The 24,373-nt window shown below is 53.4% G+C and overlaps 1 protein-coding gene across 4 annotated transcripts in view; it reads right to left on the reverse strand.

Moving 5' to 3' along the window:
• Positions 1 to 1,748: 1,748 nt before the first annotated feature.
• VRK3 (VRK serine/threonine kinase 3) overlaps positions 1,749 to 24,373 on the reverse strand; it is a 34,142-nt gene continuing 11,517 nt past the window's right edge. For all 4 annotated transcript variants that reach the window (XM_029925041.1, XM_029925038.1, XM_029925040.1 and 1 more), the window contains 10 exons: positions 21,716 to 21,780; positions 19,936 to 20,002; positions 18,956 to 19,040; positions 18,575 to 18,680; positions 16,594 to 16,686; positions 14,793 to 14,925; positions 13,522 to 13,642; positions 7,147 to 7,205; positions 4,821 to 4,969; positions 1,749 to 2,119 (listed from right to left, as the gene is read on the reverse strand). In XM_029925041.1, the coding sequence (XP_029780901.1) occupies positions 4,821 to 4,969; positions 7,147 to 7,205; positions 13,522 to 13,642; positions 14,793 to 14,925; positions 16,594 to 16,686; positions 18,575 to 18,680; positions 18,956 to 19,040; positions 19,936 to 20,002; positions 21,716 to 21,780 (878 nt within the window). In that variant the 3' untranslated portion in view covers positions 1,749 to 2,119. The remainder of the gene's footprint in view (positions 2,120 to 4,820; positions 4,970 to 7,146; positions 7,206 to 13,521; positions 13,643 to 14,792; positions 14,926 to 16,593; positions 16,687 to 18,574; positions 18,681 to 18,955; positions 19,041 to 19,935; positions 20,003 to 21,715; positions 21,781 to 24,373) is intronic.

Consider the following 24,373-nt stretch of genomic DNA (forward strand, 5'->3'; position numbering starts at 1 on the left):
ATATTTTTGAGAAAGAGGCAGACAGAGAGCAAACAGGGGAGGGGCAGAATGAGAGGGACACACAGAACCCGAAGCTGGCTCCAGGCTCTGAGCTGTCAGCACAGAGCCTGATGTGGGGCTCGAACCCACAAACCGTGTGATCATGACCTGAGCTGAAGTTGGACGCTGAAGGGACTGAGCCACCCGGCGCCTTAAGCAAAGTTACTTCTTATGCAAAGGGAAGGACTTATGCAAAGGGAGACACAGCACATACCTGCGGTGCTGAAGGCCCGGAGGCGTCCTGCAGTAAAAATGATTTAAAAAAGCCCCACCACCAGCACCTGCACCACAAACTTCTAAGTTCGGGCCAGGGTCTAGTTTGGGCGCAGAGGACAGAGAGTGGGCTCCGGCTGCCATCAAGCACATGGTGGCGTGTGAGTCATTCCGCTCCCGGGGGCCCTGTGAGTCTCATCTAGCGCAGAGGACAGCACGCCCCTCTTTCAGAGGTGGGGGACGCGCTGCCACAACCCACAGGGTCATGAATGGGGCTCTGCAGACAAAGGCGGGTCGGGGACAGTGTAGCCGGTGTCCTAGACGTGCAATTCTCTCGCTGCCTGAGTGGCACCGGGTCCCGGCTGATGAGGGCGGAGGACAGAGGGGCTGTCGGGACTGGGCAAGGGCACTAGGGCCCGGGTGATGACTCCGAAACCATCCTGTTACCCGATTTGAGGCCCTGAAGGGCAGCTGAAGTCTGTTCTTTTGGGGACTCATGAAGAGAGGTTTTGAGCAGGTTTTCACATGAGCTTTCTCTCTTGAGGAGGAACAACCCCTTCTGGAAAGTGCGACATGCGCCTGCTTCCACCCAGAAAGTGATCATCAGTCGGCCAACCTCCCCTGCCTACCTCGGTCAGGCAAGAACCAGGGTGAATCCGAGCAGCTCCTCCCTGACCCGGCCCCTGGCCTCCCCACTCCAGAGTAATGGTGGACGATTCCAGATCTTTAAGACCAAGTCCGGGGGTGAGTGTACCCTCCGTGCTTTGAACCCCTTCCGGTCTAGTCACTGGTGGGGCTGCCTCTGAGGTCTCTCCCCAGGCCCCCCCTTCCTCCAGCCACTGCCTGGGCCCCATGCTCCCAGGGGCGCGGCTACGCCAGCCTCCTCCGTAGTCACTCCGTCCAGCCTCTCTGTAAAGGGACCTCCGCCCCTGGGCCCCTGGGTCTCCGTCACAGCCCCGCGCCTTTTCCCCAGCATGTGCAACGCAGCTCAGTCACCCCGTTTAAGGCCTCCCTTTCCGCCGGACTGGGGGTCCCGTGAGCTCAAGGACCTCGCGGTGTCTCGTTCATCAGGGTCCTCCGTGCAGCGTGACGTGTGTCACACAGCCCAGATTCAAGGAACACCTGCTGGATATTTGTCGAATAAAAGGGAGGACAGATGTATGGACGGAGAATGAGCGGATGGAGGAAAGGCTGAAGGGGGGGCGGGAGGGTGGATGGTGGCGAAGTGTGCGGAGGACGGCTGGGCACATCAGCGGACAGGGGGACGGGTGGGTGACTGGCTGGATGCCTGGATGGACACACGGAGGGCTGAATAACTGGGCGGTTGGCTGGGCGCGTGGGGGAACGAAAGAGCGGGTGGCGGGATGAATGGATGGGTGAATAAATGGCTGGCTGGAGGGTGGACGGGTATCTGCGTGAACCTTTGGACGGAGGGTGGATAGACGGAGAAAACAAGCCAACTTCTCCAAAAGGAACTTCTTTCGTGGATACTCTGCTCTCCAAGCTCCAATGAAACAATTTATTGCCAAAGCATAGTGGGGCCAACGGTAGCAGGAAGGGTGCCCACCGAGGGGGCTGCCTCACCCCGGCCATGAGCCGGGGTCTTCTCTGTCCACAACCACAGAGGCCGGCGGGAGATGATGGCTGAAAGGAAGGGACGGTCGAAAGGAGGAATTCACATTATCTGGAGCCTAACTGCTGGGTTCCCTGACGCTAATCAAGACTGATTCATAGTGTTGCTTAAAGAAGCAGCAGGCATGCACATTCAAGGGATCCTTCTAGAAGCATATCTGTGATACTACAGCAGGCCTTGAGTCACATTTCTTGTCTGGGTTTTTTTTCTAGTTCAAACCTTGCATCGAAAGTTCTGGAAGACAATAAAAACAGCTGTTAGTGTCCTAGTCATTTAAGGAGCTCCTACCGGCTGTTTCTAGAGACTGGCAATTCTACCATGAACAAGAACTTGTGTTGGACTTATGATCTGGGGGAGGGGTACGGATGTTACAAACTGACTTCCCTCTGAAGGGGACAGGCTGTGCGGAGAACAGGGGAGGTGATGGAGGGGGGGCACTGGGGCCGTGAGGGAAGGCCCAGGTCTGAGCGTCAATGACAAGGAGCCAGTCGTTCAAAGATGAAGGGGGGGCGCCTGGGGGGCTCAGTCAGTTAAGCATCCGACCTCGGCTGAGGCCACGATCTCACAGTTCATGAGTTCAAGCCCCATGTGGGGCTTTGTGCTGACAGCTAGCTCAGAGCCTGGAACCTGCTTCGGATTCTGTATCTCCCTCTCTCTCTGACCCTCCCCTGCTCGTGCTGTCTCTCTCTCTCAAAAGTAAATAAAAATATTTAAAAAAATTAAAGATGAAGGGAAAAAGTGTCCCAGACTGTGAGAATGGCAAGTGCAAAGGTCCTGAGGTGGGATCAAGCTTGTCGGGGTTTAGGATCTGAGGGGTGGGCAGGATGGCTGGCACAGAGTAGACGGGGGAGGAGGGAGAGGAGGAGGGGGTTCAGCCACGCAGGCCAAGGCAAGGAGCTGCCATAAAGCAAGAGGTGAGCTTCAAATTACCCCAAGGTCACCAGGCTCCTTGCCTGGAGTCCCCTTATCAACCTCCCAAGTAAGGGACGGGCCTGCTACTTACTCGGTTTCAGACCCAAACCATAGCGATCCCGAAAGGAGCTGTTAAGTTTCCAGTTTTTTTTCCCTAATGTTTTATGTATCGTTAAGAAGGAGAGAGACAGAGTGTGAGCAGGGGAGGGGCAGAGAGAGAGAGGGAGACACAGAATCCAAAGCAGGTTCCAGGCTCTGAACTGTCAGCACAGAGCCCGATGCGGGGATTGAACCCACCAATTTTGAGATCATGACCTGAACCGAAGTCGGGACGCTCAACCGACCGAGCCACCCAGGCACCCCAGGTTTCCAGTTTTAAAATTCCCATTGCACTGGGGGGACAGGGAGGCGCCGCAGGACAGGTGGCCCGAAGGGAAGCCTGAGTCTCCGTGGTAAATACGGGTGGAGTCTGTGCCCCTGGCCAGCACAGGGCAGGAAGGAAGGCACACAGAAGCCAGGCAGCTGAGCCCCGACAATGATGACAGGGGACCGCACTAGCGACCTCCTCCAGGGAGATCCCGGGAGAAGGGCAGAGGCGGAGACCTGGAGGAGAAGGCTGAAGGAGACTGGCGACCGCCTGGAGGGACAGGGTGTGGGGGAGGGGTGCCGAGGGCGGGGGCGGGGCGGGGTGGGGGCTCCCGGACAGCCAGGGGGATGGAGCATCTGTCTGCTGAGCTGGAGTGACCAGCAGCGGGCAAGGTCTGAGGTGGACAAGGTCACGGCTTTGCTTTTGCAGGGACTCTCTGGTGGTGGGGGGTGGCTGGGCATCGTGGGGTGCTGCGTGGTGCCCCCAGCCTCTGCCCACTCGATGCTGGCAGCACCCTTTCCCCAGTCGTGACAACTGAGAGTGTCCCCAGACACCCCCTGCGGGCAACAAGGCCTCCATCTGAGAACCACACGTAGATTCCGGGCAGCCATGAAGACAGACGTTACAAGTCCACGGGCGGGGATCGGGGCCGGGGCGGGAGGATCGGGGAAGCTTCTCTTCGGAGCGCCGTCATGTGGCCTTGCTAAACTGAGTTAATGTAATTTTGACCTTCCCCAAAGTCCTGTACACACAGGGCTAACGGGAGTGTAGACAGGTAGGGGCAATTCAGTTGACAGAGAGCAATTCAGTTCGCTTTCAAAATAAGAGCCCCATCCACGGACACACATGCACACCGGAGCGAGGCTGCACACAGCGGTTCAAGGCAGCAAACACCTGGGGAGCCACACAAGCGCCCAGCCACGGGTCATGAAGAGTGTCCTCGGGGGCGTCCGGGGGGCTCAGTCAGTTGAGTGTCTGACTCTTGATTTCGGCTCTGGTCATGATGTCACGGTTTGTGAGTTCGAGCCTTGGAGCCCCGAGTAGGGCTGTGCGCTGACAGTGCGGAGCCTGCTTGGGATTCTTTCTCTCCCCGCCCCTCCCCCACTTAAGCTCCCCCCCCCCAATAAATAAACTTTAAAAAAGTTAAAAAACAACGGAAATATGGCATCTTCATAAACACGGCCGTGGAAGTTCCGTGCTGACGGGGAAGGGCCACGAGATAGACCGAGAAGTGAAAGGCAAAGTGCGACCCGGGGAACAGAGCCTGCGAGTTTCGTGCGGGGGGGAGGGGGCACCAGGTGGTTGGAGAGGGACAGAGAAACAGAGGGATGAAGAAAGAGACAGAGAAAGATGGAGAGATGAGGCCATCTTGACCCTGCTTTCCCTGCCTTGAGTCCAGTCATGCCTAAAGCTTCCCCCTTGGGATTTTCTAGCTACAAGAGCCAATCAATCCCCCTTTTCCTTCCAGCCAATCTGAGTCAGGTTCCTGCTTTGTGCCACTCCCCGGAGGGCTGGATGGTTCGAGAACGCTGTGGAAAAATCCAGCATCCAACTGGGAGGCTGGCCCTGGAGGAGACCCTCGGTGGCCTCTGGGAAGCAGGGCTGGCGGAGGGGAGGGAGGGTTAGGACTCACAAGCTCCGCCTCCTGGAACCCACCTATGGCAACAGCTGCAGGTCCAGGGGGTCGTAGGCTGACGTCCGCAGGTCCTGCAGCAGGGCTTCTAGATTGTTCCTCAGCATGGCGTAGGGTGGCTTCTCGTCGTACTTCAGCGCCATCGCCACCTTCAGGTAATCCTGCAGGGTCTCTGCGGTCAAGACACCCCCCACCACAGGAGAGACCTGAGAGGGGCCCCCACCCAGAGCTGGGGGTGGGAGGGGCTGTGGGGTCTCCGCCACGGTGCCCATTTGCTCAGTGCTTCTTTTGTGCCTGCAAGTGACTTAGGAACTTAGATTAAAAAAGATGTTTTGGGGGGATGGCGCCTGGGGGGCTAAGCGACCGACTTCGGCTCAGGTCATGATCTCACGGTTAGGGAGTTCGAGCCCCGTGTCGGGGTCTGTGCTGACAGTTGGGAGCCTGGAGCCTGCTTCACATTCTGTGTCTCCCTCTCTCTTTGTTTCTCCCCCACTCGCATTCTGTCTCTCTCTGTTTCTCAAAAATGAATAAAAAAACTTAAAAAATTAAAAAAGATTTTTTTTTTTGGCAAAACAGCAAACATGCCATGGTGGAATGGCATCCCCAAACCAGCCTAACCATCACTCAGTTTCAATGATCGGTTCACAGCCAACCTGGTTCTCAAAACCCCTCCCACTTCCCTCCCGGTACTGGTTTTTTTTTTAAATTGTTCACTTATTTTGGAAAAACAGAGAGAGAGCGCAGGGGAGGGGCAGAGACAGAGGGAGACACAGAATCTGAAGCAGGATCTGGGCTCTGAGCTGTCAGCACAGAGCCCGACGCAGGGCTCGAACCCATGAACTGTGAGATCACGACCTGAGCTGAAGTCAGGGGCTTAACCGACAGAGCCACTCAGGCGCCCAGCCCAGGTACTGTTTTAAAGCAAATCCCAGCTAATGATATCACTTTGCCTATAAAAGTTCAGGGTGTATCTCTAAAACAGGGGTGGCATGCTGTACAGTGCCGGGGTGAACAGCTGCAGCTTCGTAGGCGGGGCCGGTGTGACGTGACACGTAAGCCTGTGGGCGTGGCGATGAGGCACGATGGGCTTGTCACTGGCACTGCAGCTTGAATTTTAGAGAAGTTTCATGTACCATGAAATGTTCTTCTCTGGATTTTTTCCCCAGCTAGTTCATAAGGGGATTTTTAAAAGTGCTTTTTATTTATTTTTGAGAGACAGAGAGACAGCATGAGCAGGGGAGGGTCAGAGAGAGGGGGAGACACAGGATCTGAAGCAGGCTCCAGGCTGTGAGCTGTTAGCACAAAGCCTGACACGGGGCTCTAACTCATGACCATGAGATCATGACCTGAACTGAAGTTGGACGCCTAACCCACCTAGCCACCCAGGCGCCCCTCACAAGGGGACTTTAAAAAAAAAGTTTTATTCATTTATTTATTTTTTGAGAGAGGGAGGGAGAGAGAGAGAGAATGAGCGGGGAAGAGGCAGAGAGAGAAGGAGAGAGAATTCCAAGCAGGCTCTGCACCATCAGTCAGCGAGGAGCCTGAAGCAGGGCTCGAACTTGTGAACCGTGAGATCATAACCTGAGCTGAAATCAAGAGTTGGTTGTTCAATGGACTGAGCCACCCAGGTGTTTTGAGGATTATTTTTTTTTATGCTTGTTCATTTTTGAGAAAGAAAGTGTGAGTGGGGGAGGGGCAGAGAGAGAAGGACAGAGGACCCGAAGCTGGCTCTGTGCTGACAGCAGAGAGCCAGATTCAGGGCTTGAACTCACGGACTGTGAGATCATGACCTGAGCTGAAGTCAGATGCGTTGCGGCTGACCTTGGGACTTGCCTGAATGTGGCGGAGTCCTGTCCCCGGACACCTGTGCTTTGCAGCATCTCTCCCCGGTCCCTGTCCTCTTGGAAGGTTGCCCTGACGGCGCTTTGCGAAGAAGCCCAGGGCTGAGGCCTCCCAATGCCCGGCCGATTGCCAGGCGGGGGCCGGCCCAGTCGAGTCGCCGGCTGGCAGCAGCGGCATGAATCCCCACCCACCCCCACCCTGCACCCCCATCCCCCATCAGACCAGGAGAAAACCCACCTAGCTAAACCCGGCCCACACTCCTATCCTTAACACATCTTCCTAGAGAAATACAGTAGTGTGTGTGTGGTTGTGTAGGTACGTGTGTGTTATTCTTATTTGGAGACGCTTCTGAATTTTGGGGGGAAGATTTTTTTGTTTTTCCGGAATGGGCATGTACGCACACGCAGTTTAGAAAACTCGAAGAAAGAAAGGTGTGTGAGAGGGGCAAGCCCAGGATGGGCCAGGTGGCCTTTCCACCCAGCTGTCCCCTCCTCCTTCAGGACATACCTGAGGGGCTGATCCAGCGACTGCACTGTCCCACCAGGGCCTCCGGGTTGCCAAGAAACCTGACAGGACAGAGATGTATGCAAGAGGTCTTTTAGGGAGGGGAGAGCAAACTTTTTTAAGTTTATTGTTTATTTTTAGACAAAGAGAGAGAGAGAAAGAGAGAGAGGAAGCAGCAAAGGGGCAGAGAGAGGGAGAGGGAATCCCAGGCAGGCTCTGTGATGCCTGCAGAGCCCGATGCGGAGCCTGAACTCACAAACCATGAGATCATGACCTGAGCTGAGATCAAGAGTCGGTCACTTACTAACTGAGTCACCCAGGCTCCCCAGGAGAGCAAATTTAAAAACAGAATGTCTAGGGGAACCTGGGTGGCTCAGTCAAGCGTCCGACTCTGGCTCAGGTCATGATCTCACGGTTGGTGGGTTCGAGCCCCACAGTGAGCTCAGAGCCTGGAGACTGCTTTGGATTCTGTCTCTGTTTCTACCCCTCTCTTGCTCGTTCTCTCTCTCTCTCTCTCTCTCTCTCTCGGACTACTCAAGAAAAATAGATATGCATCCAATTCCAGGGCGCCTGGGTAGCCTAGTCGGTTAAGCATCTGACTCCTGGTTTAGGCTCAGGTCATGATCTCAGTTTGCGGGATCGAGACCCCGTGTGGGACTCTGCTTGATTCTCTCTCCCTCTCCCTCTCTCTCTGCCTCTCTCCTGCTTGTGTGCACATGTGTCCCTTCTCTCTCAAAATAAACACGCATACACACACACACACAGGAAAGAAATTCATCCACCTCCTTGCTCCATCCTCACTTGGACCACCGACCTGACTCCTCACTATCCACCCAGGGCCTGGGGGTGCTGTCCTTGCCTCCCCCAACCACAGTCCCAAAAGCCCCAAGCTCCACTCTCCTGTTCCCCAACCCTGTCTGTCCCTTCCCCTTTCTGGTCCAGTTCAGGCCTTATCCTCCCTCCTTGGCCCTCAGTTTCCTCCCTAGCTCCTGCCCATCCCCCACCTGGCCCCACAGTTTCTCTGCCCAGAACAGACTCAGTCCCTTCCTGCTCACAGCCCTCAGGGGCCGCCCTAGGGCCCTGGGGGAAAGCCCTGAGCTTGGGAGGCTGCCGGCCTCTCTGGCTTCCTCCTTCCCTCCTATCTCATGCTCCAGCCACACCAAACCCCTTCTAGTCAGTCCCCTAACTGGGCCAAGCATCCGTGCACATCTGGCCCCTGCCCTGGACGGTCTTCTCCTATCTGGACCCCTGGCCGTGGCCACTTTCCCTTCTGAACACAGCTGGAGGGCTGGTCTCCTGGAATCCTCCCCAGGACCCCTGCGGGCAGAGAAAACAGATCCCTCCCAATCTGGGCACAGTCCACGGATGCCCCAAGGCACTGTCGGCACAGGAGAAGGGCTGGGTCTGACCATCTCTCCAGGCATCTCAGGATGTGTGTGGCGAATGACTGAGTGACGGCACCAAAGGTCTGTGCCCCAAGATATTGTAAATTGTATGAGGGACTCTCCCATCGGGTGTCAGGTGTCCCTGGGATGTCCCTGCCCAGCCAACAGCCTTAAGAGCGGGGAACAAATTCGACCAGCGCCTGTGCTTTCCCAGAAGGGGACTTGCATACCAGTGAGCCTTGAGCGATCAAAATGTCTGTCCTTTTTCTTTCACTCATTCACTCCATCCTGAACTAGAATGTACAAAAAAAGGACTAAATGTTGAATGAATGGAAAAAGGCCATGCACACCGGTAGGGCACCCTAGAGGACAAATTAGGTTCTAAAAATGTGCATGTGGCAACATCGCCCTCTCGTGGCGCTTTTTGTTACTGCTTCAAGTCACGGGACAAGGGTGGCGCATCTATACTGAGCACAGGACCACCATCACCACTCCTGGTGAAGATTCTTGGTGTTTCAGACCTTCCCTCTGTGGTTGTGGTCGGGATCCAGGGATGAACTGTCACCCATAATTAAATCACGGATTTAAAAATTATTAGTAGGACCTATTTTATTAAAAAATGTTTATTTTTGAGAGCAAGAGAGCAAGCGAGCACGAGCACACAATCAGGGGATGAACAGAGAGATATGGAGAGAGAGAATCCCAAATTCCCAGAGCCCCACACCAGGCTCGATCCCACGAACTGAGAGATTGTGACCTGAGCTGAAGTCAAGAGTCAGAAGCTCAACCAAGTGAGCCACCCAGGCGCCCCTAGGACCTACTTTATTTTCTCTGCACCAATTTGCGAAGTGCACAGCCTTCTAGAGAAGCATGTCCCACTCACTGATGGTCTCACGTGAAGGGGGAGGTGGCAGAGGTGTGAAGAGGGGGGTGGGGCTGTTCCTGGGGGTTAGAGGAACTCGAGGAAGGAGGATGCAACCCTGGGGGGCCCCAATGGGGGAGCTCACTGGTGACAAGGGGTGCCCTCAGCTGACTCACAGCATTTCCCAGCACATGGACGGGCACATAAATGCCATCAGGAGACAGGTTCTGAATGAATAGGTCACGCATGCGCTCTGGTCTCTGCCTAGAGATCTTGCCTCCCCTTGCCTGCCTGGCAAGGCCCTCTGCTCTGTTCAGACTGGGTCAGGCATCTCTTGGGTGAAGGCACCCAGTGGCCTGAGGCTGGGTAACCTGCCTCCCCTCTGTCCCACAATGGCCCCTGGGGCTGCCGCCACCTGCTTCCTGCCGGTGACCTCTCGTCCCAGCCTGAGAGCCCCCATGGCCCGTCTGTCCACACTGACACCTGGACCTGTGAATGACGCCTCGTGTATTCCTTCCTTACTCATCCCCCCACAACTATTTCCTGAGCGTGCACCATGTGTCACGGGCTGGCTGGGAGCAGCACCGTGACCAAGGGAGCTGGGGTGGCCCCTGTCCTCAGAAATTTGACTGAAGGTGGCACCGTGGGGGAGTCTCTAGCTGTCGTCCACTGTCACTTCTCCCCTTTCAGGGCAGGATCCCAAGGGTCAGGAGCCCTGGGCTGCAGACGTTTCCCAGCCCCCACTGCAGCTTGGGGTGGCTACGTGACCAAGAGAGGCATGCCGTTCCCAGCCCTGCCCTTTAAGAGCAGCGGAGGGGTGCCTGGGTGGGGGGCTCAGTCGGTTAAGCGTCTGACTTCAGCTCAGGTCTTAATATCACGGTTCGTGGGTTCAAGCCTCATGTCGGGCTCTGTGCTGACAGCTCAGAGCCTGGAGCCTATCGTCAGATCCTGTGACTCCCTCTCTGACTCTCCCCTGCTCACACTGTCTGTCTGTCTCTCTCTCAAAAATAAGTAAAAACATAAAAAAAAAAAAAAAAGAGAGAGAGAGAGAGCAGCAAGAATTGGTGACAGTGGCGTTAGCACCGGAGAAGGCTACATGCATGTTGACGGGGCCGAGGCGTGGTCACCGGGAGGTAACTAGTCTCCCTCGTCCGAACCATCGTGCTGTGGGAACCCCTTGTAGGAGTGGCTCAGCCTTGTCGGTAACACAACACAAGTGTGCAAAGGAGCTGTCACAGGCTTCCGCCACACTTCACGTCTTGGCAGTTGGGCCATATGCTCCTACTAGCTGCGTTACTAAATTTGGGGACTCGTTTTCACCTGGCTTCGTTTCAAGAATGGGGAGCTCCTGGAAAACTCAAAAGTAAGGGCAAAAATAAACTCCAAGAAAATAGGGCAATGGGCTCATGTTCTGGTGGGTTCTGAGGCTGCCTTCTGATACAGAGGTTGCCTATGAAAGCCCGGGAGCCAAGGGTCTCTCTTTCTCTGTCTCTCCCTCCTCCTCCAGAGATGTCAAGGGCATATCAGCACCAAAGTGAGACATCCTCCTTGCCTCACTGCCTTTCTGGAGTTGATTCACTTGTCACCACTGCCAGGAGACTTGCCCAGGCCATTAAAGCTAAAGGAGCGGTGAGCGCCCACAGCCCCACCACGGCCCCAGCCAGCCTGGCCTGTGGCACGTTGTGTGTGCTTTACTCGTTTATCTCTTTACTGTCTGGTCTACCCCACTAGGATGTGAGTTCCCAGAGGCAGGGATGTTTGTCTCAGTGACTCCTGTATCTCCAGGGACTACAGCAAAGCGTGGTGCACAGACCGGTGCTCAGTAAGTCTCTGTTGAGGGGCGCCTGGGTGACTCAGTCAGTTGAGCATCTATCTTTGGCTCAGGTCATGATCTCGTGGTTCGTGGGTTCAAGCTCCGCATCGGGTCCTGTGCTCTCAGTGCAGAATCTGCTTTAGATCCTGTGTTCCTCTCTCTCTGCCCCTCCCTCACTTGCTCTCTCTCTCAAAAAAAAAAAAAAGACATTTAAAAAATCATAATAATAATAGATATTTGAGTGAAGGAAGGCTGCATCCACGTGCCAACATTCCATTCCCCCCCCACAGCTTTGAGGTCAATGAACTTTCTCTGCAGTTGAATGGCCTTGGTGTGAGTCTAAGCACCTCTACTTAGTAGCTGTGTGACCGGGGCAGATTACCTGAGCTCTCTGTGCCTCAATCAGAAGAGAGCTTTCCACAGAGTTGTTCTGAGGATGACCCAGGGGAGCATTGGGCACAGACTGGCACAAACAAGGGTTATGATAAACATTTGCCTCGAACAGAGGTCATTAGGTAGGAGCAGGCCACCGTGACAGGCGCAGACCCCTTCCTCTGAGCACGCGCAAGCAGGAAGCCTGATGCAGTGGGGCGAGAGGAGCACCCCCGCCCCCAGGAGTGTTTAAGTAGAAACCTGAAGGAAGAGGAGATTCAGGACATGGTACCTTTAGTGCCAATCAAATGCACACCCAAGAGCGGTATCACGTATTTTCCAAGGATACAGATACATTTTAGACAAAGTCACAAGGAGTATTTGGAGGCAGTGACTAGGAAGGTAGCTTAAGTTGAAAAACATGGCAGTAGTGAAAGGAAGCAAGAAATAGAGTGAATTTCAGAGCTCAGTACCATTTATGTGAATGAAATACACTTGTCGTACATTGTTCAAGGTCACAGACCTGTCTACACAAACATATTGAAAAGCAGTAGTCAGAAGCAGTAAGCTCAGTGCATGTGTGACAATGCGGTTAAAATCCAAGAACACAGCGCTGAGGGAAAAACGCCAGAAACAGATGAGACTTAGAGCAGAATACCATTTATGCAAGTCAAACACACATGGTACCACCACTATCATGCAAGTTTTAGGAAACAAATACAGTTAAGCAAACATCAGTAAGACATATAGTAAGTATTGCTGAGTGGGTTGTCCATGGTTGAGAAAAGATGGTGGGGGATATAAAAGGGAAAAAATAGAACTAGAGAAACGCTCGACATGACCCAGCAACACAGCACATTAAGCACTGAAGGGCACAAAGGACTCAGTGCTGTTTCCTAGAGTTTTCCCTCTTTCCATTAGGCACATTTCCCCTGGGTAATCTCATTCTCTCCCAGGGCTTCTACTGACAACTTCTGAGATAGCAACGAGATCTGAATCTCTGTTTACAGTTCACTCCTTCCCTTCAGATATGGATGGCCAAGCCATCTCCTAGAGGGGCCCTCCTGGATGACTCCTAGGCAAGGCAGGGCTTCCCCAGGTCCAGCTGTTCACTATCCTTGGTGCTGAAAACCAAAGTGCCTGTACTCACTTAGCTCTGAGCCCAGACCTGCTGTCCGTGGTTCTGAATCCCAAACAGCCACACCCCCAACCCTGCCCCGCTGTCCTAGGTGCTGAATCTCAGAGCTCCACTTCCTGCTGCATCCAGCTACTCTCCCGCTGTCCTTGGTGCTGAAGACCAAAGTGTCTGTGTTCACTTCCCTCCAAAGCTCAGCTGCCCGCTGTCCTCGGTACTGAATCTCACACAGCCGCACTTCCCGCAGCTTCCAAGACTCCCGACTCCCGCTGTCCTTGCTGCTGAATGTCTAAAACAGAACTAACAGGATCTGGTGGTTTTACTAGCAGAGGGCAGGGAGAGCAGGTATGGCCGGTCTTGCCAGACGCTGAGTAGAGTCCAGGCCTAACTGCTCAGGTTTTCCTTTTGCCTGTGAAGGTATGAATGAGTCCTGGTGTCCTATGCACAGTGAGCATTTTCTATAGGTCAGGCTCTGTGCTGAGTGCTGCGTAGCTGACTCTCTGAATCCTTCCACAGGCCCTGAGGTGGATGTTAACAAGATCTTATCCCTTCGAGGACACAGGTTTGTGGAGGTTGGGCTGCCCACACTATACCCTGCAATGGTGAGGCTGGCATCTCACCCCAGGTAGCATGGCTGCAGACCCCACGCGGCTGTCTGCTGGAATGAACGCTAGAGGAGACGCCTGAGAGCTGCAGAGGCCTTGGCTCTTGGGGCGTTGCCTCCCCGTTTGTTCCCTGGTGGGTTCTGAGCTTCTGCCCCACCTGCAGGGGTACCAGGCCAGTGCTGGGTTCTGCTGACCCCTAGACTCACTTCTGTTTCAGCTTCATGATCTCCTCAGTGTTGGGAAGGCAGTTTGTCCAAGGCAGGATCCCGTAGAGCCACTTCAGCAAACAGTAGCCCAGGGTCTGGAGATCGCTGCGGCGGGAGGGCCCTGGGGAGGGAGGGCAAGAGGTGGCAGCTCAGTACAAATGTTCTATCCCGACAGGTCGACCTGCTTCCTTTCTCTCTCTCACTCAACCTTGCACTCATGGACTCAACCATCCAAGCATACGAGCTTTTGTCTGTTCATTCACTTTTCGTCTGCCAGCTCTCACACTGTCATGAATCTCTCAATTACTCTTGTTCACTCTCTCAGCCATCCGTACCAGCCCCACTTTCACTAGCTTCCCGCCTCATCTTCCTGTCTTTCAGACATTCACTGAGTCCTCAGCTCTGTGTATCAGGTCCCATTACACATCCTTAAACCCCAGACAAGAGTTTGGTTGGGTCCCAGCCCTTGACAGTCTAATGGGGACACAGTACAGTGTGGGATAACCTGAGCTACAGGGGAGGCAGAACAGGGCGAGAGGGAGCCCAGATGGATGGGCACCGAACCCAGCCTCAATAGAGGATGAAACGGAGACTGATTTATTTATTTTATACTTCCTGAATTACATGATTTGGACAACAATTCATGTAAACACTGAGAGGTCACTGTACCAGACCTTCTGCTGCTTGATGCTGGGGGCACAGGGACCACTCCTTTCTTAGGGGAGGTCAGCCTGGTGGGAGGACACAGGCAGGCACATAGGTGGCCATGACATCAAGGGATTTGGGAAAGAGAGGCTGAGACTTCCTTAAGGAAGTATCTCCTCAAAGTACTCTATTCTGTACACTTTCCTTGGATAATCTCATTCCGCTCCTAGGGCTTCAGCTGACAGCTCCTAACATAGCGCTGATGACTGAGCCTCTGTCCAGACTTACTCCTGAGCTCCAGATCCGGATAGCCAGTTGCCTCCTTGACAGCCTCTCCTGAATGACTCTTGGGCAACTCTCATGTTCCGTCTAAACCAGATCTTGAATGTGAACCTCTGAAACTGAAGGGCCTACTTGTGTCCGGCTGCTTGCTGCTGTCCTTGGTGCTAAACAACTGCACTACAACTCCCTGATGCAGCCCAGCCATGGTTCTGAATCCCCATCATGGCTCCCTTAGTGGGACTCTGGTGTCGGGCCACCTGCTGTCCGTGGCTGTGAAAACCTAGAGCTACCCTTATATGAGAAATGGATCTCCATGGTCCCAAATCCCTTCTCTGGACCCTTACCACATCCCTTGTGCAGGTCAAGGCTAATGAACTCGAGGTCCCCCTCATGTGGGCTCCTGCTGCCTTCCACGTAGGCCACATGTTTGCCGCCGGGGGCATAGCGAAAGGTGAAGCCATAGCCTCCCAGCATCACCTGTGTGGACATGGGGAGAAACCATTCAGTCTGGAGGTTAGGAGCTTGGATTCTAGAGTCAGAGTTTTTGGTCACGGGTGCAATTTGAAACAAGTGAATGCCAAACAGTACAGAAGTGTGTGAAATGAAAAGAACCCAAACTGAACATAATCATTTCTCATGCATTGCTTCAAATAGCTTTCTTTGAATACCTGGTAAACACACACGGAAGCTGAGGGAGCTCTAGTTTTCCACAAAGGGATGACACCACACCTTCCACTGGGCACCCAGGTATTTGCATTTTTTTAAAAGTGGGCTTCACACCCAGCACAGAGCCCAATGTGGTGCTTGAACTCACGACCCTGAGATCAAGACCTGAGCTGAGATCAACAGTGGGACATTTAACCGACTCAGACACCCAGGCAACCCCCGCAACAGCTTTTGGCATTTTAATGTTTATTTATATTTGAGAGAGAAAGAGAGACAGAGCATGACTGGGAGAAGGGCAGAGAGAGAGAGGGAGACACAGAATCCAAAGTAGGCTCCAGGCTCTGAGCTGTCAGCACAGAACTTGATGTGGGGCTCGAACTCATGAACTGCAAGATTATGAACTGAGCTCAAGTCAGATGCTTAACTGACTGAGCCACACAGGCTTTCTGCTTTTTGCATTTTAATAATGGTTCTGGGTATTAAATCTGGAGCCACATAGATCCTGTTCAGCCATGTCTGAAGCCAGAGACTGAAGCTCTGGATTTTTCCACTCAATGGGCCAATAATTTGCAACACCCCTTAAACATTTTCTTTTTAAAGCCATGTTAAATCAGGTTTCTGTCATTTGCAACTGAAAAGTAATTCGAATTTACTTTAAAAGGTTTTTTACCCCTACAGGAGTGTATACTTAAGGTTTTCCCTCAGGACTTTTACAATCAGTGCTGTCAGAAACACTTTGTACATGCATCTTTGCAGAGTCCTGTGAGTATACAGATAGAACACATTCCTGAGAGAGGAACTGGTGGATCAGAAAACACATGCATCGGAGCACCTGGGCGGCTCAGTCGGTTAAGCATCTGACTTCAGCTCAAGTCATGATCTCACATTTCGTGGGTTGAGCCCCGCGTCGGGATCTGTGCTGACAGCTTAGAGCCTGGAGCCTGCTTCAGATTCTATGTCTCCTTCTCTCTCTGTCCCTCCCCTGTTCATGCTCTGTCTCGGTCTCTCAAAAATAAATAAATTAAAAAAAGAAAAAAGAAAAACACATGCATCTAAAATTTTGACTGCTGTATCCAGATTGCTTTCCAGAAAGGTTGGCCAATTTCCACTTTCAACAATAAAGAATTTCTGTTTCCTTATATCCTTACCAGTAATAGATACCATTCTTTTAAGTATAGTCTACTCCTGAAATAGGATGTTTTAATTTTCATGTCTTATGACTACTGACATTAGGGAGGTTGAGCACCTTTTTGTGTATTTAAGTTTCCTGTGGATTTCTTTTTCTGTGAACTGCTTTTCCTATCCTATCATTGTTCTACTAAGTTACTTCTCTCTTCTTATTTATTCAAAGGAGCCCTTTATATATGTTGGACAACAGGTCTTTACCTGCAATAAGCATTGTGAAATACACAGATGTTTTGAGACAGAGGAGACCCTGAGCCCAGAGAGTCCCTAGTGTGGAGGGGACCCAGTTATTACCTGGCTCAGGTCCTCTGGATTAACGAAGATGTTCTCCGCTGTCACGTTTCCATGGACATATTCATTCTCATGGAGGAACTCCAGGGCATCCAGCTGGGGAAGAAAGGCAGCATCTCCATGAGTAGTTTGATCAACACAAAGGGGCTCTGAGGCAAAGTCCTGTGAAGGAATCTCCCCTCTTAGGCCTAGGGGCAGGTGGTGCTACTGTGGTTGGAAGCGGGGAGGCTGCTTAAGCCCAATTCTGAGTGAAGCAGCAAGAAACCCTCTCTGCCAACACACACAAGCATGTCTTCTTACTTTTTAAAGTTTTTAATTTTTTGTTTAATTTTTTAATGTTTTATTTATTTTTGGGAGAGACAGACAGTGTGAACAGGGGAGGGTCAGAGAGAAAGGGAGACACAGAATCTGAAGCAGGCTCCAGACTCTGAGCTGTCAGCACAGAGCCTGACGCGGGGCTTGAACCCACGAACCGTGAGATCATGACCTGAGCGGAAGCCAGATGCTTAACCAACTGAGCCACCCAGGCGCCCTGAAGTTTTTTATTCTTTTTTAGTAATCTCTATACCCAGTGTGGGGCTTGAACTCACAACCCGGACATCAAGAGTTGCTTGCTACTGTGATTGAGCCTGCCAGGCGTCCTGTGATTTGTATTTATGTCCAGCTCTGACTTCTCTACTGAACTCTATAGACTCATACACTGAACTGCCTGCGTGGTGGTTACATCCGGAATATATCCCCCAAGCCCACCTTGACCCCAAGGCTTACCTGTCCGCTAGCTTCTGCTTGTTCTACAAACTCACTGTCCTTGCAGCCCATATCCCCCTCAGACCCTGTCCTCTCATGCCAACCTCACCGGGTCTCCATCTCGCCCTACCAGTCCATCCCCATGAGGGCTACAGGGCCTTTCTGCACTCAGAGCTGATCCCACCCCTCCTTTGCTCCCGATCTTCCTGTGGCTCCCTAGTGCCCTCAGGACAGACCCCCAGTTCCTCAGCTTGGTGTTCTAAATGATCTGGTCACTGCCTACCTCTCCACATCAAGCCTGCCTTACTTCCCCTTCCCCCTCCACGTGTCACACTGAAGACACAGTGAGCATGGAGACCTTCAGGACTCAGTATGTCACTCCCTGGCCACTCCCTGCTCTCCAGCAATTTAAATTGGGTCCTCTTTTCCTGCATCACAGCAGAGGGACATTTATTTTCTTTTTTATTTATTTCTTTTTTTACATTTATTTCTTTTTGAGAGACAGAGCATGAACAGAGGAGGGGCAGAGAGAGAAAGAGACACAGAATCTGAAGCAGGCTCTGAGCTAGTGGTCAGCAAAGAGCCCGATATGGGGCTCGAACCCACAAACTGTGAGATCATGACCTGAGCTGAAGCTGGACGCTCAACTGACAGAGCCACCCAGGCGCCCCCAGAAGGACATTTCTATTCAGAGGATGTTTGCAGCTTGAGAAACTGTGTACTTTAAGTTCACCCTCTCCCACTAGACATAACAACCATATCTGCACTACCTCCAGCCCCTGGGACAGTGTCCGGCACCCAGCAGGCACCTGATATTTAATGAAAGGATGGATGGATAAGGGAATGAATGAATGAATGAATGAGTGAACAAATGCCTTATACTCTCTCTGCTTTATAAGCCTATGTCCAAGCTGTGTCCTTGGCCTGGAATATTCCCTCCACGAATCTCCACTCCTACTCCACCTGGCACCTTGTTATTTCCCACTCGTGGCTACCACTAGGAAGCCCCGCTGAGCCCCTCATTTTGAGGCTGGGGCCCCTTCTCCCAACTCCCAAATGGGAACACTCATCACTCTGGTTCTAATGGCCTAGTGTCCAGCTGTGCCTGTCAAGCGCTAGCCCCCAGTGTCCAGCAGAGGGAGACACGGGCTGCATGTGCCAATGAACAAGCCGACTGGTCAACTAGGGCCCAGTGCGCCATCCCCTGGACGGGAGCCAGCAACTTGTAGGTACATACCAGCCGGCAGGCCATCTGGAACACAGACCTCACCGACATTACATGCTTTGGGCTGTCATCCAGGGCCGACTGAAGGCTCCTCCCCAGGATGGGAAACACCAAGAACCTGGAAGACAGGAGTAGCCCAGGAGGTGGGAGAGATGACCGGGGCAGGGGGCAGAATCCAGGTCACCAAGGAGGGACTGTGGCTCAGTGGCCACAAGGTTCTGGTCCCGGGCCAGATTAAGGGCTCCTGATTGGTAGGGGATCAGCCTGGCTCTGAGCTGGGAAGAAAGAAGCAACTGACTGGCCAATGGCTCCAGGGTCTCAGCCATGCCCGGTCGCGTGACAGGGAGAGGAAGAACAGGACCGGCGAGGTGGCCGGCATATGAAGTGACTCACCTATACCTGTCCTGGTGAATGCCAAAACCGATGCAGGTGGGGATGGCCAGGAGCGGGGTCGAGTTCAGCTTCTTCCACTTGTTCACTGTGGGAGGCAGGGAACTGGGAGGTCAGAGCCCACCAGGCCCTCGGCCCTCAGCCCATCCTCAGAGCAGAAGCAGGCAGTGCCCGGGCCCAGGCCGGACCCTCAGTACTCCTGGTCAGTGATGCCACCTCTGTGTGTGGGCGACAGTGGGGTGGGGACATTGCTGACCTCGGGCTGTAATCTGTATCTGCAGGTGACAGGGAGTGAACGAGGCAGAAAGCACATACAAATCTGGAGTGGAAGGGATAAGAACACAGTAACCTCAGGATTCACATGGGCGATTGGTCAGATCAGGAAACGGCTCGACTGGTCCTGCATCGCTGGACGTCCGCCCATCTTCTGGGACCTCAGCTCGGGGGGCGGGGGGCAGCTCTAGTGGTGAGCTGACCAAAGCTTAGTGACTGGCTGGCCAGGGAGAAACGCCCCGATCTGGCCAGCTTGCGTGGCGTAAACCCTTCCCACCACGGCTAATTTCAGGCCACCGATCTGATGCCGCAGAACGTGTGGCTGGAGGAGACGCCGGCACGCCACCGCACGGCGTTTTCACCAACCAGATGCGAAGGCTGTGAACAGCCCCAAGAGTACGGATAATAGAAAACGGAGACAAATAATTAGGAAGTGATGAGTTTTGAGGATTATTACCGTTCTTAATACAATTTAGTGGACTGTAAGCCGATGTAATGAAGTTTCAGTAATGACTATGTTCAGCAACTGGCTGGTACTTCTGGTAATTTAACACTAGGCTCTGCAGGCCCATGTTGTCTGTCCTTTGAGGCCCAAGGCCTAAGAGGTGACAGGGCACATCTGGGCCTTTTCCCACACCTTCCAGGAGAAGCTAGCTGATCCGATAAGAATTCCCAATTCTCTCCCCCTTGCCCATTTCCCTGCAGAATACCTTGCAAAGGCTTGGCCGCCCGCTGGAAGAAGTTCTGCTCGTTGAACAAGCGCCCATCCTTGGCATCCTAGTCAGGAACGGGAGCGGGGAGAAGGGTGTCACAATGCAAGCTCTTAGACAAGGGCTTCTAGTCATCACTGGGCATGTACCGCCCTAAGTTAATGCCAGCACAACCATCATTAAGTCCCCACATCAGAACCAAATTCCCTAGGGTGCTGCATGTGAACACGTCATCTCCATTACCCAGATTTATTTTATGATGGGATCCACAAGCTTCCCTAGACGTGTGGCCTTTAGCTAAAAACTACACTTCCCAGCGTCCTCGCAGTAAGGAATAACCATGTGACCAAGTTCTGGCCAACAGAGAAGTAAGCACAAGACAGGTGGGCAACTTTCAGGTTATGCCCTCAAAGGGCTGGGCAGGCTCTCCCTTTTCTCTTCTGTTTCAGTTGGCTGGAATGCAGAGGAGACGGTGGGAGCTGGGGCAGCCATCTCAGCCCATGTGGAGTTGAGGGTGTTGGAGCAACAAGAAAGTAAGTGGGCCCCCCTCTTCATGGAAGCACAGCCCTGGACTACTGCCCCAGATTCCTCCGTGACAGCAATTAATTATTTTTGCTTAAACCATTATTAATATTGGGTCATTTTTTTCTGATTCAAACCAAATATTTTAATGAAACACAACTAGTACAGCTGAGTTCTTAAGAGAGCAGGGTCTTAAGAGCAAAGGGCTAAAGAGCTAGGTTCAAAGCTCCGCTCTGCCATTCATTCACTGTTTCTACAAAGCACCTATCATGTGCTGAGTACTCTGCTGGCACTGGAGCGACGGCAGTGAAGAAAGCAACTTGCATGCTGGCTGCCCCTGGGCCAGTGATCACGCCCCCACGTCCTCACCTGTGATAATGGGGGGGCACAGTAAACAGCTCACAGGGTTGCTTGTGGGAGTCTTAGCCCCGGGCTGGGCATGGAACCGGCTCTCAATGAGCGGGAGCTATTAGTCATCTGTGAACCTGGCTCCGGAGCCCTCGCTCTGAACCACTCACACAGCCTCCGTCCAGGGCCAAGCGAAGGCACCCGGACTGGCTGCCCCTGTGTTCTGGGTGGGGAGCGGGTAAGAAAATCTGAATAAATGAAGGGAAGAAAATAAAAGTCACCCAGAATCCCAGCTCTTGGGGATGATGATGAGGCTGCTAACCAGGACAGTACCCTTTTATCAAGCACTTCCTTTGTGTTGGAGGACACAGCTCGCCCGCCTGGTGGCTCTCACTTTCTTGGGTTTGTTTTTGCCCTTTGGACCCCCCTCTCAAGTGCATGTTCTGTGCGCGAAGGTAGTGCGTGATTACACGGACTCCTCAGCGCGAGGACTCCATCTGACTGCTTCTCTGATGGACCCCAACATCCAGTACAGTGAAATACAGTGGGTGCTCAATAAATACATGTTACACAGCAGACAGGTAGTGGGCCAGGGGGCCACAGAGCGTGGTACTAGCGGCTCTATTGCAAGGGTGAACAAACTCAGCCCCTGGAGGGAAGGCACCTGCCCAGGCCACACAGCCCGACAGCACCGGAACCGGGGCTCAGGGCGGACTTGACTGCAGCTTCCCAGGCCCCCTGTGATAAAGAACCTGAGGCCTGAGGGAGATGTGCCCCACCCAAGGTCCTGCTGCCCCCTGCAGGCCAAGGGGGAGCTCTCCTGCCTGGCCAGCCCTCAGAGGGGGCTCAGAGGTCAGTGGTGCCCAAGCCCCAGACCCTCCCCTTGGCACTACCCCCCAGGGGCACTCACTAGTTTAAGTGAGAATCTTTGTTTCTGGGGACTTGACTTGCAGGCGGAGGTGGAGACAGGCTCGGCTGTGGGTGGACAAAACGAACAAGGTTATGATCTCCAGGGAAGGTGAAAGGCACTGTCCTGAAACTTCCCGGTGAAGAGCAAGCAGCACTTCCAGTGTCAAGTGCATTCTTGCCTTTCAAGACCTGTTCTTTCTTAGGTCTTGGAAAAAGTTCTTTTCTCCCTCTTTCTCTCCTTGTTAATATTCAGCTACACAAAAAGGGTTATTATCAAGCAGGCCTGACTTCTGCCCTTGGAAAGGCTTGCTTGCAAGGGTGGCCCATGGCTGGTGTCTGGGAACTGGGATTTCAGGAGGGTTCCAGCATCACTGAACCAATAAGAGGGGCCTCCTGTGCCCAAACTATTATGCTGAACACTTGCTTTCCTTCTGGGAGTCTAGAACGTCGGTTCATTCCAGGCAGAGTGCACCAAAGTGACCAGCTCCCAATAAAAACCTGGGGTATGAGATGCCTGGGGGGCTCAGTTGGTTGAGTGTCTGACTTTAGCTCAGGTCATGATCTCGTAGTTTATGAGTTCAAGCCCCACATCAGGTTCACTGCTGTCAGTGCAAAGCCCACTTTAGATCCTCTGTCTCTGCCCCTCCTCCTCTCATGCTATCAAAAATAAATAAACATGAGAACAAAACACAGGGTCCTGGGTCTCTCAGGTGCGTCCCTGGTAGACAACACCTCACACGTGTTATCACACCTCCTTGGGCATCCTCTGGGAGCCCATGGGGAGAGGACTCTTAGAAGTTTGTGCTGGTCTTCCCCCAGATGTCACTCTGTGGGCCTTTCCCCTCCCTTGTCTGTGCTCTGTGTTTTCTGCTGAAATGCACCATGGCCCAATGATGTGCTGAGCCTATGGGTCCTCCTTGTGACTACGTGAGCCTGGGGGGTGGTCCTGGGGACCCCCAATGCACCAGATATTTGCATTTATCTACACATGTGGATGCGTCCCATGGGACATGAAAACTTGTCCCAGCGCCACCCCCACCTGGGGAAGTGCTGCCATAGGCTGACTTCTGCCCCTCAGAGCCCTCTGCGCTGCAACCCCGGGGCTGCCCGGATCCAATGGTTGATCCAGCCCTGCTGGCCTAACATGGAATAGTGCTGAAAGACCACTTCTGATCCAGAGTCCCCACGGGGCCAACGCCCACTTTCTTCCTCCTCTCTTCTTCATGGACACCCTGTCTGCTTGTCCCGTTCTGCTCAAGGACAAACTCTGTGCTAAGTGTGGGCTTCCACACATGGTCTCCCCTTTAATGCTCAGGGCAGCCCCAGGAAGGTCTAGGCTGATGTTAGGAATCCTGTTGTTGCTGCCATTGATGTTAGCGCCACCTGCCGAAGGAGAGGAGAGCTGAGGGTCAGAGAGGCCAAGAGAGGCTGCACACCTGGCAATCGACTCTGTGTGTGGCTGCACAAGGTGCTAGACCTCTCTGGGCCTCCGTTCCTATGCCTGTGAGACAGGAGTGATGAAGCCTGTCCCTAGGACTGGACGCAAGGGCTCAGGTGGCCCAGCAGGATGAGCACGGCAGCAGCTGATGTGCACTATACAGAACTAGCTTCATCCTTCATATGCACCGCTCAGGGAGCCCACTCAGCCCCGGAGCTTGGCACCAAGCCAGGCTCACCACGAGCACTCAGCATCATCTGGAGCCCATGAACTGACACACTGCTGTCCATCCCCGAGGCTCTCTGTGTCCTCCGTCCTTTCAAATCCTTGCTCAGCCAGGCTGGTGCTGTCCAAGGTGCTCAGCCAAGGGAGGTGACAGTTACCCAGAAGCCATCCTTGCTCTCAAGATGCTCCAGCTGGAGCAGGGTGGGAGCCCAGGGTTTACAGAACCCAGGGCCAAGGGTGACCCAAGCTGAGCCTAAGAGATGGAAATGTGTGAAGGGCTCAGATCTCAGGGGAAAGAGGGACCCTTTCCAGCTGTAAGAAGGGGGCTTGGGAAGATCACCAACGGGTGTCTGGAGCTGGCTGTGGCACCTCTTAGGCATGCTCACAGTGCCCGGCTCACAGCCTTCCTACATGGGCGTGTGACTCGTATGCACCTGGCGCTCAGAAGCAGGCAGGTACAGCTGGCAATGTGAATATGATCGCATGTGCTACTCTGCAGATTACGAGAGGCTTTTTCTCTTGATCTCCTTTAACTGGCCCTAGTGCCAACAGCCCGCAGAGCTGGCTGGGCGATTCCCATTATAGAGGGGAGCCAACAGGGCCCACGAAGGGCAATGCACTTGGTCACTGGCCCCTGCAGAGCCAGGCTATCAACCCAGGACTCCAGACTCTGGTACTTGGGGCGACACCTGCCTGATGCAGACCTGATACATGGAGAGTCCCTACATGCTCCAAATGCAGACAAGAGCATAGCAGGCAAGCAGGTGAAGCCCCCAGCTGCCAGATGTGGAATCCAGAACAAGAAAGCTGCTCTGGGATCCAGCAGAACAAGAACCAACAGACTGAGCCCCCCAGGCACCCCACGAGTATTCTGATAAAGCAGCGGGTTAGGCATGGTATGACTAGAGAAAGCGGGGGGAAGGCATGGGGGTGTTGGAAGCAGAGATGAGGTTGATACACCTCGCAGCTGAAGGAAGGGCTGCTGAGCCTAGGGAC

This window comes from Suricata suricatta, chromosome 16, assembly GCF_006229205.1.
Source record: "Suricata suricatta isolate VVHF042 chromosome 16, meerkat_22Aug2017_6uvM2_HiC, whole genome shotgun sequence".
In the NCBI taxonomy this organism is placed as follows: Eukaryota; Metazoa; Chordata; class Mammalia; order Carnivora; family Herpestidae; genus Suricata; species Suricata suricatta.